The 12,016-nt window shown below is 43.0% G+C and overlaps 1 protein-coding gene across 1 annotated transcript in view; it reads right to left on the reverse strand.

The window, feature by feature from the left end:
- ITGA9 (integrin subunit alpha 9) overlaps positions 1-12,016 on the reverse strand; it is a 288,835-nt gene that overhangs the window by 21,730 nt on the left and 255,089 nt on the right. Inside the window, exon 27 of the mRNA XM_074945393.1 lies at positions 56-175. Coding sequence (XP_074801494.1) covers positions 56-175 — 120 coding nt within the window. The remainder of the gene's footprint in view (positions 1-55; positions 176-12,016) is intronic.

Consider the following 12,016-nt stretch of genomic DNA (forward strand, 5'->3'; position numbering starts at 1 on the left):
TGCCAAGGTTAGGGGCTAACCTTGGTGTTTGTGTTGTGTCTGACTAATGTCTTACCTTCCATAACAGCACAGCCAACAACAGGAAGATGAGAATTCCCACCAGCAAACTAATAGCAATGATCCATCCCACAACATAACCACGAGGCTCCAGATTGTGCAAGGCCTCAAAGACCACCTACAAAGCAATTAGAAAAGATCTTTTACAACTGGAAGCTGTATAGTTTTCCCTGGTAATCATCTTATTAAATACACAGCAGTTTAGTTTCACTGATCATATTTCTAATGTAAACAAATGTTGAGATGAACTGTACATAGCTGTTTAAAATGACAAGCATGGAATGTGTCCTCAATATTGTGCTTTCAGACTATTTTTCGTAAAGATTTCCTTAAAAATTGGATTTCAGTCTCAGTAAATATCATTCAACAAATACCTGCTTTGTCATTTTCCCCCAGATACTGATCTTGCTTCAGTACCTGCCTTCAAAAGTGAACAGAGGATTGCAAAGAACACTTTATCCTCCTGTTGGTACAAATTCCCATGACACTGAAAACATTTTGCACTTCATTCATCAATTTTTCAATGGCGCCAAACTCCCAGACACTTCATATGGAAAACCGCATATGCTGAATGCATAAACTGTTTTCACTGGAAGCAGAACGTTCCTCCTTCCTTCATTCACTGCCCCTCTTCACGAGATATGCAGTTTGAGTGAAGCTAGGGTTTCACTGGGGTCCTCCTCATTCCAGACCCATTCCCTGTGCCCTTTAACAGGTGCACAGTGAATGAAGAAAGGACTCCTGAGGATCCCTGACCTCATTCACTGTAAACTTTCCGCTACATATACTTCCTTGTGTTGCAATGTCAACCATGCACATGTCCTATGTATGGCTTTTCTTAGCTGCACATTTAGGTGAGCAAAATGTATTGCTCTTACACTGCGTCTGAATTTCAAAAGCTTATAATTCAGTCAATTCAAAACCAATTTTCACTGGAAAACTCAGAAGTGATTCTCTTCAAGGGAGGCTATTTCCCTGTCAAATTTCATCACATTAACCTCAACCTCAAACAGCTAGGACTGTTTTTTAAAAGGGGGAAAGAGAATGTTCAGCTGTTCGCGTGGGAAGCCTGGGAGGGCTGAGAAGCAGGCTGCAGCTTCGCGCTCAGGCCCAGGGAGGTGGAGGCGGAGTGGAGGTGAGCTGGGGCGGGGGGAGGGGGGGCGCGAGGAAGGCCGCCCGTGCCACAACAGGTAACTCCGGGGGGGAGTCCCCTGAGGGCGGGGGTGGGTCACGACCTCCTCATGGGGTGAGGACGGAACCGGTTGTTAAGATTTTGGCAGCTCATCACTGACTCCAGCATTCCACAGGCTGATACTGATGAGACTGGACTGTACCATTTGTGGAAAAATAATAAGAATACAGCTAAACTTACACACATTTCTTCTCCCTCCATGCAAACAGTTTTCATACCAGTTGGTAATTCTATCTAGCCACCAGATGTTTGATCTGAATGTAGCATGAACAGCAGCAAATGTGTACAGGAAGCTGAAACATATTAATCGGTGGCTGCCATTTTCAAAATATTTTCCCACAGCCAATTGCACCAGGACCCACACAGAGTTCTGCAACCTTCAGCAAGGCCCATTTTCCCCTCTCTCTGCACTGTTCAAACAGCAGTTCAAGGCTACACCTTTCCTCAGCAGGCAACTGCACTGGGAAGAGAATTCAAGTACAGTGTGGAACTTAGATCCATGAAACCATACTTCTCTCTACTGCATACACAAGGCAAGCAAAATGCAGACCTGTTATTTTAAATACAGTTTGCTCCATGAGAATGTGGTGGAAGTAGGTTTGACTAACTGATTCTCTCTACATCTGAGATTCCTTATTTTTCATGGATTAAAAAGGAAACAACCAAATGACCAATAAAATAAAATCAACACCACTCAAATGCGTTTTACAAAATGATTTTAACTTTTAACAAAAGTTAAAAAACTCCAAGCTACCAAGATCACTTTGAAGTGAGAGGTTCCTCTCTACTGGCAGTCATTCTGGAGAGAAGCAGTGGTTACATTTACAATGCTTTGTGGCAATTGTTAGTTTCTTCCATATATTGCAGAAATTTTAGTGCACTGTTAACTTCTTTAGGCTTCTCATTGTTAAAGCAGTAACAATAATATACATCCACAGAATGGAGGGGTGTGTCCTGATGTTACAGATGATATGGTAGAATATTTTACTTTAGCAAAAAAATTAATCCGAATTCAAGAAAATGTTTCCTTTAAAGGAAAATAAATCAATGTGAACCAGCAGGTATCATACGCTGTTCCTCCCTTCTTCGGGAAGAACATAAGAATAGCTGGTCCCAAGTTTAAAGTTTTCAAATGTAGAACCTGGGTCTGATTGTGTGTGGTTATGAGTTTGAATTCTCAGAATAACCCCTGAAGGATGAATTCCCCCAAGCCCTTATTTTTACTAAGCACAGAACTACTGGAAAATGTTTGAAGATATTCTGAGATGATCACGTCCCTAAGTAATCCCCTCCCCACCTCCCAGCAAACATCATTGCACTAACATGACATTTGCCACAATCACATTGTTCAGCTCTCATCTGTGACACTCTGTAGCTGTCCTGTCTTGTTTCCTTGCACTCTGTTGACATCAATCTGTTTTCTCTTGTCTCAGACTTAGATTGTAAGCTATTTGGGGCAGGGACTGTCTTTTTTGTTCTGTTTTGTACAGCACCTAGCACAATGGAGTCCTGGTCCAGGGCTGGGGCTCCTATGTGCTACGGTAACACAAATAATGAATTATAATAATAATGAGATGTCCGTGCTCTATGGTAATTACATTTCACCTCAGAGGTAGATAAGCTCTAGCATTAAACATTAGCACAGAGTGTGTGTAAAGTACTTTGAGATGTCTGGATGGATGGAGAGTTTCCTGTCTCCTGTTGGGCTGTATGAAAACTGGTGTTAGGAAAATGCCACCTTGAGAAACCGAACATTTTATTTTTAATCTTCCTTGTATCACTGTGCCAGTTTGGAAAGATGATACAATTTGTCAGAGGCAGCTGGTTTCTAGTGGTGGCTACAACGTGCTTCTGTCCTCTAGAAATATAAACCAGCTGACTGTTGCTCAAAAGACCGATACCACAGTTATTTCCCACTGCAACTATCGGGAAAAAAACTTTGCTATCACATATGCTGCTGGGCAGGAACTTTGGCAAATGCTGACTTTTCAGTGGTGGCTGTCTGCAAAATTAGGTGATATTCTCTAGCCCCTTCGTAGCATACAAATATCCATGTCACAAAAATCACTGTCAGAATAGGCCCTTTGTCAACAGATAGAGACCAAGGACTTAATGGACATGGAGAATGGACTATAATGATCACCTCTCTGGAGATAGAACTCTTTAGTTCAGATTTGAGGCTGGGATAATTGGGAAAAGCCTTCACAGTCACAGCCCAAGCTATGCTTGCTCAGTGGGTGGGGGATAAGAACTGTTTTATTCATTATCTAGTGTCTTCTAGCACTAAATCAACTGTAAATACTAAAAATAAAAACCTATGACTATCTTCTTTATGGTTTTGTGGTTTGGAGAGGAGTGAGGAAGTTGTATATCTTAATTTACTTATCCCTCTGAAGTCCTCAAATTCTAACCACAACCAATCTATAGGCACAACAATGATCAAGCCTACAATTATCATATTCATGGCCATGAGAGTTCTAGTGAAGAAAAAACAAAAACAAATAATCAATACATCATACATCAGAATCCTCATCAGCAAGAGGACATAAACTGAGCTGTAGGAAGCTGGGAGAAAAAGAAGTCTGGAGGCAGGCAATTACTGCGCCACCCTGCCTCCCTGCTTTGAAATGCTTACAACTGAAACCTCTGTCAGAGAACAAATCTTGGACTTCCCATTCCTGTCCAGCTTGATAGCACAACTTCTTTAGGACAGCTAACATGAAGAGTAATGTAATGCTGTCTCAAATGTGACAAACTTCCCACAAAGTCTGGAAGCATACGTTATTTGTACAGGAGACAAGGGTGTGTTGGGGGTGGGTGCAGACTTGATCTGAAAAGAACATGAAATGGTCATAAAATATGGAGTGAATTAAAGGTTTACTTATGAGCTCTGAACAAATGCCAAGGAAATGCAATGAAAAACTAGGTTCTCTTTGGAATGTATCAGGATTTCTATCTTTATATTTATCTTTTAAATTTCACACTCTGCTTATGGATTCTCAAAGTGATGAGAAGGGGGAAACTTCTAAGCTGAAACACCCTTTTTCATTGTTCATACTGTACGTTGATCCCAGTGTGCATGGATGCCATGCAGAAAGTGCTCTTGTTCCTTAAGAGCAATTTCATCCTCATCCTTTACAGTAATGCGGAATTACACAATTTCATTGCTCTTTGAAATTTTGAACTCTTCTGACCAAGGCCATTTTTATCAGCTCAACATTTTGTTTTACCAAATTAATATTTTATGTTTCTGACCATCTTTGTGAACAAAAAGGGGACTATAGAAATCAGTTCTCTTAAAAAGCTTATTCTTTACCACTGCAATTCAGCAAAGTATTTTAACACATTCTTACGCCCTATAGGTTTTAATAGTATTTAAGCATGTGCTTGAAATTAAGCTTGTACTTAAATTCTTTGCTGAATAGGGATGGACTATTGAATCAGAACCTATAAGAATGAGGAAGATAATCCAATGTAAATTGATTTCAAATGCATAATTGTCAAATCTTCAGTAGTCCCGGCTCCCCTGCATTCCTTTTTACCCATATTCCTAACAGAGAAGCACAATACATTCTGGGTACCATACACTGTTCTACATTTGGGGATACACACATTATTAAAAAAATATTGTATTCTACAGTAAACACCTGTGAGATGTACTGTTTTGGACCACTGCGGTACTTATTTAAAACAACAGTACTAGCGAATTGAACAACTTGTTCTTTCGAGTACCAGTTTGGGGGAATTCCAGTAGAGACGTCATTCACACAGGAGTTTTAAGTATCAGACACTGAGGTACCCATATGAAACGTTGAATGCACATGAGACACTTACAGGCAGTGCTTGGGGTGAGATATTTCACAACCTGTTCACCTCCATGGGATTTGTCAATTTCTTTCTCCAGACCAACCCTACTTTTTGGGGTGTTTTGCTGCAGAAGCTTCAGGCATTTCAGCTTAGGTTCTCCTTCATCCATCCAGCTAGGTGGGTTCTCACTTTCTCAAGAGAGGGGCTGACAATTATTGGATTGGTCTGGGTGAGATGAAATTCAGCCTATCCTTCCCTCCATCCAGATTCTGAGCAGCGTTTCTTCTTGCTTTACTGATAAATTGTATATTTCAACTGCTTTGGTTCATTACGAAATATAGTCAAGCGACCAAATAACCAATATCAGTCAGGTTTACTGCTCTAAGCCAATAATAATATAGTGCAGGAAGGTTCAATATGATACCAGTACCTGGGAACCCATCTCATGCAACATTAGTATATTCACCTTACACAGAAGGTGTGCTCCCAAGTTACTCCCCTTCATCCATCTTTTTATACCTTTCCCATTTATAAGTAAAAGGTACACCATCTGAATCTAGATTTAGTGAATCAACTATCTGGTTTTTCATGGTGTGCCTCCTTATATCTTTGTTCATAATATGCCCACTCTAGGTCCCAAGAGCATGAAGACACTTCTTAGGTTTGTATCCGGCTAGAATATTCATATGCCTTGATCCTGACGGTTTCCTAATCTACTTAAGCCAAAGCTGACTTCAACAAATGCAAGGTGTTATGGGATACTTAGCATAAGTGAACAGGATTATATTAAAGATAATGGAATTCCTTCTCCTGTACAGAAGCAGTTGCATGATGCTGTCATTAGATCTGACAAGTCAATCACTACAGTCTTCTAGGACTAAAATTATTGTTCTGTGAGACACTCCCAGAGGAGAAGAGAGTCTCATCTACATGCTCCACATGGCCTCAAAGACTGAAAGTCTCACCTCTGTGAAACTACTAGTTATAAACATCAATTTCAGCCGCTATGAAATTACAAAAAGAAAAGGAGGACTTGTGGCACCTTAGAGACTAACAAATTTATTTGAGCATAAGCTTTCGTGAGCTACAGCTCACTTCATCAGATGCATTCAGTGCTTATGCTCAAATAAATTTGTTAGTCTCTAAGATGCCACAAGTACTCCTTTTCTTTTTGCGAATACAGACTAACACGGCTGCTACTCTGAAACCTATGAAATTACCTGAGTCTTATTGTTGCAGGCACTAAGCCAAAGACAAATCCTGTTCACCTTATTCACATGATTGGACAGGGCTACTTGTGTGAACAAAGTGAGCAGGATTTGACCTATTGACATCAGAGCGAGATCACATTAGAGGGAGCCAACAAAACTCAGAGAAACTCCTGATACTGCCTTTAAAATTGATATCTACTAAATCAATGATACGTCTGGGGGAAGGGAGCAGTAGGAGACTCCACCAGTTGAAAGGCATGAGATGCACTGTCCTAAGGTTGGGGGTTCCACGACCACCACTCCCAAGAGAAGGAGGCGGATGGTGGTGGTCGGGGACTCTCTCCTCAGGGGGACTGAGTCATCTATCTGCCGCCCTGACCGGGAAAACAGAGAAGTCTGCTGCTTGCCAGGGGCTAAGATTCACGATGTGATGGAGAGTCTGCAGAGTCTCATCAAGCCCTCGGACCTTCCTGCTTTTCCACGTGGGCACCAATGATACTGCCAAGAATGACCTTGAGCGGATCACTGCAGACTACGTGGTTCTGGGAAGGAGGATAAAGGAGTATGAGGCGCAAGTGGTGTTCTCGTTCATCCTCCCCATGGAAGGAAAAGGCCGGGGTAGGGATCGTCGAATCATGGAAGTCAATGAATGGCTACGCAGGTGGTGTCGGAGAGAAGGCTTTGGATTCTTCGACCATGGGATGGTGTTCCAAGAAGGAGGAGTGCTAGGCAGAGACGGGCTCCACTTAACGAAGAGAGGGAAGAGCATCTTCGCGAGCAGGCTGGCTAACCTAGTGAGGAGGGCTTTAAACTAGGTTCACTGGGGGAAGGAGACCAAAGCCCTGAGGTAAGTGGGCAAGCGGGATACCGGGAGGAAGCACGAGCAGGAGTGTGTGAGAGGGGAGGGCTCCTGCCTCATACTGAGAACAAGGGGTGATCAGCGGGTTATCTCAAGTGCCTATATACAAATGCACAAAGCCTGGGAAACAAGCAGGGAGAACTGGAGGTCCTGGCAAAGTCAGGGAATTATGATGTGATTGGAATAACGGAGATTTGGTGGGATAACTCGCATGACTGGAGTACTGTCATGGATGGGTATAAACTGTTCAGGAAGGACAGGGAGTCCAGAAAAGGTGGGGGAGTTGCACTGTACGTAAGGGAGCAGTATGACTGCTCAGAGCTCAAGTATGAAACTGCAGAAAAACCTGAGAGTCTCTGGATTAAGTTTAGAAGCCTGAGCAACAAGGGTGATGTCGTGGTGGGAGTCTGCTATAGACCACCGGACCAGGGGGATGAGGTGGACGAGGCTTTCTTCCGGCAAATCGCAGAAGCTACTAGATCGCACGCCCTGGTTCTCACGGGCAACTTCAATCATCCTGATATCTGCTGAGAGAGCAAGCGGTGCACAGACAATCCAGGAAGTTTTTGGAAACTGTAGGGGACAATTTCCTGGTGCAAGTGCTGGAGGAGCTCTTCTTGACCTGCTGCTCACAAACCGGGAAGAATTAGTAGGGGAAGCAAAAGTGGAGGGGAACCTGGGAGGCAGTGACCATGAGATGGTTGAGTTCAGGATCCTGACACAAGGAAGAAAGAAAAGCAGCAGAATACGGACCCTGGACTTCAGAAAAGCAGACTTTGACTCCCTCAGGGAACTAATGGGCAAGATCCCCTGGGAGAATAACATGAGGGGGAAAGGAGTCCAGGAGAGCTGGCTGTATTTTAAAGAATCCTTATTGAGGTTACAGGGACAAACCATCCCGATGTGTAGAAAGAATAGTAAATATGGCAGGCGACCAGCTTGGCTTAACAGTGAAATCCTTGCTGATCTTAAACACAAAAAAGAGGCTTACAAGAAGTGGAAGACTGGACAAATGACCAGGGATGAGTATATAAATATTGCTCGGGCATGTAGGAATGGAAACAGGAAGGCTAAATCACACCTGGAGTTGCAGCTAGCGAGCGATGTTAAGAGTAACAAGAAGGGTTTCTTCAGGTATGTTGGCAATAAGAAGAAAGCCAAGGAAAGTGTGGGCCCCTTACTAAATGAGGGAGGCAACCTAGTGACAGAGGATGTGGAAAAAGCTAACGTACTCAATGCTTTTTTTGCCTCTGTCTTCATGAACAAGGTTAGCTCCCAGACTACTGCACTGGGCAGCACAGCATGGGGAGGAGGTGGCCAGCCCTCTGTGAAGGAAGAAGTGGTTCGGGACTATTTAGAAAAACTGGACGTGCACGAGTCCATGGGGCTGGATGCGTTGCATCCAAGAGTGCTAAAGGAATTGGCAGATGTGATTGCAGAGCCATTGGCCATTATCTTTGAAAACTCATGGCGATCGGGGGAAGTCCCGAAAGATTGGAAAAAGGCTAATGTAGTGCCCATCTTTAAAAAAGGGAACAAGGATGATCCTGGGAACTACAGGCCGGTCAGCCTCACCTCAGTCCCCGGAAAAATCATGGAGCATGTCCTCAAGGAATCAATTCTGAAGCATTTAGACGAGAGGAAAGTGATCAGGAACAATCAGCATGGATTCACCAAGGGAAAGTCATGCCTCACTAATCTAATTGCCTTCTATGATGAGATAACTGGTTCTGTGGATGAAGGGAAAGCAGTGGACGTGTTATTCCTCGACTTTAGCAAAGCTTTTGACACGGTCTCCCACAGTATTCTTGTCAGCAAGTTAAAGAAGTATGGGCTGGATGGATGCACTACAAGGTGGGTAGAAAGTTGGCTAGATTGTCGGGCTCAACGGGTAGTGATCAATGGCTCCATGTCTAGTTGGCAGCCGGTATCAAGTGGAGTGCCCCAAGGGTCGGTCCTGGGGCCGGTTTTGTTCAATATCTTCATTAATGATCTGGAGGATGGTGTGGATTGCACCCTCAGCAAGTTTGCAGATGACACTAAACTGGGAGGAGTGGTAGATACGCTGGAGGGTAGGGATAGGATACAGAGGGACCTAGACAAATTGGAGGATTGGGCCAAAAGAAATCTGATGAGGTTCAACAAGGACAAGTGCAGAGTCCTGCACTTAGGACGGAAGAATCCAATGCACCGCTACAGACTAAGGACCGAATGGCTAGGCAGCAGTTCTGCAGAGAAGGACCTAGGGGTTACAGTGGACGAGAAGCTGGATATGAGTCAACAGTGTGCCCTTGTTGCCAAAAAGGCCAATGGCATTTTGGGGTGTATAAGTAGGGGCATTGCCAGCAGATCGAGGGATGTGATCGTTCCCCTCTATTCGACATTGGTGAGGCCTCATCTGGAGTACTGTGTCCAGTTTTGGGCCCCACACTACAAGAAGGATGTGGAGAAATCGGAGAGAGTCCAGCAAAGGGCAACAAAAATGATTAGGGGACTGGAACACATGAGTTATTAGGAGAGGCTGAGGGAACTGGGATTGTTTAGTCTACAGAAGAGAAGAATGAGGGGGGATTTGATAGCTGCTTTTAACTACCTGAAAGGTGGATCCAAAGAGGATGGATCTAGACTATTCTCAGTGATAGCTGATGACAGGACAAGGAGTAATGGTCTCAAGTTGCAGTGGGGGAGGTTTAGGTTGGATATTAGGAAAAACTTTTTCACTAGGAGGGTGGTGAAACACTGGAATGCGTTACCTAGGGAGGTGGTGGAATCCCCTTCCTTACAAGTTTTTAAGGTCAGGCTTGACAAAGCCCTGGCTGGGGTGATTTAGTTGGGATTGGTCCTGCTCTGGGCAGGGGGTTGGACTAGATGGCCTCCAGAGATCCCTTCCAACTCTGTTATTCTATGATTCTATGATTCTATGATAATGCAACTGTTCTAAAAAAAGGGATATCCCATCCATTCAGTAATATTTTCCAAAAGGGAGCCTCTTGCTATCTCACTGGCCTTTATTTAGGGTTTTGCATGTCCCTTGTTGAGAATCTATGAGAGTTTCGTAAACAAATGAAACCACATGAATGGAGTTGTTATCATAAGTATTTAGTACACTAATTTGGAACCCTCTTGCTTCCTGTTTCATGATGTCCCTGTTTAAAATGGTTTGAGCTGTGAAATTGGGTGCTAAGCTGCAAAAAACCCCAATGAAATCAGGACAGCAAGTCAGCAGGACTGTCTAAATCAGTCTTAGCTAACAAGTCTTATTGGCTTTATGGAAATTAGCGTGATAGAGCGTCTGAGGAAATTCTGCTTTCACTGCTAGATACCAACTCTGTCAGCTGACTCAAAGCACGTTCATGAGCAGCAGCTCAGATGGAGCCAGTGGCCAGATGGATATGGTACAGCATTCAGTGGTCAACAACAACAACAAAAAAAGAGGAAGAAAGGGATTTTTTTTAAAAGAAGGGAGTGAGAGGAATGGACAAAGAAATTATATCCCCCACCCACCCACCCCTTGGCCCCTGGTTACAATTAAATAACTGTGGTTTGCAACAAGTATTGTTCTCATCTGCACTCCACCAGAAGAAGGAGAAGGAAAGAAAAAATATTAATACCTTGAGCCAACCACATGTCTTAAATTTTTCTTTCAACACGACCCTATCCAAAACATACAACAGTGGAGAAACCAACAGACATATGGAAATAGCATAAGGGAGACAGAAAATAGCATTCACATTAGAAAAGACTGAAATCACAAATTGATTTACACTACTAAAATATGCCAAGCATGCTCCCCTTCAGTTTCATCTTCTCAGAAATCAGCAGCAACCTTTTGTTTAAAGATTCATGTCTTTTCAGAGCATGTACGATGAACTCTGTAATCACTGCTACCCAAGGCCCTCCACGGACAGGAAAAGGACAATATTTTTTCCAAGCATTTGATAAGAATTAAATACAGCAGACCTCACGTTGTGATTAAATCATTTCTAAATTTTGAGCACTAAATAATAACAACCCCCTACAGTTCACAAAGTAGTTCACAAAGTCATTGGGAAGGATCCCCAAAGTCATTGGGAAGGACGCCCAAAAGCTTTACAGACTGTAACATAAAGGGGTGAAATCCTGGCCCCGTAAATTTCAATGGGGCCAGGATTTCATCTCAAGTATTGCACCACTAATCAATTAAATGCAGCCACAGAAGTGCAAGAATCACTCAGTGCTACCCAATTGAATTAGAGAGAGACCTAGAGGTAGGCCAAATAGGCAGTGCTGCAGGCCAGTTATGGGGGTACATTGGCAGAGAGGGTTGGGGAAATGTGACTGACTAACCAACGGTATGAGCCCTATTTTTATACAGCTAAATCTTGAAGTTCTTATTCAGACAAAATTCCCATTGAGCCACAAGGTGTTTTGTTTGGATAAGGACTGATAGGTAAAAATTGAGTAATTACCTCATGATTTGACCCATGCAATAAGTACTGAGATACTCTACAGAAGGAGAATTTCTTTTTCTTTCCATTTCTAACCAAACGTCTATTTCTGTTCTCTAAAATACTTCCTAAGTTTAGTACATTTGGGGGCAGGGACTGTCTTCTTCTGTTTTTGTACAGCATCTAGCACAGTGGGGGCTGGGTCCACAACTGGGCTCTTTGGTGCTACACCAATACAAGTAATAATAAATGATAACTGTGTACCATTTTCAGAAAACCCAATTATGCTTCAAGGACAAAAGAAATCACTTTCATGCTGACTGGTATAGATATAAGGAAAATCCATAGTATGTGTAAGGTACATGCTTGCTATAGGTCAGATTCTGCATGATGAGTGGAATTTTGTTTGAGAAGAATTAAGGTGCAATGAAATGTCCCAAATCCTGGTCAGTAAGGCCTGAAT

Source organism: Natator depressus, chromosome 2, assembly GCF_965152275.1.
Source record: "Natator depressus isolate rNatDep1 chromosome 2, rNatDep2.hap1, whole genome shotgun sequence".
Taxonomy (NCBI): domain Eukaryota; kingdom Metazoa; phylum Chordata; order Testudines; family Cheloniidae; genus Natator; species Natator depressus.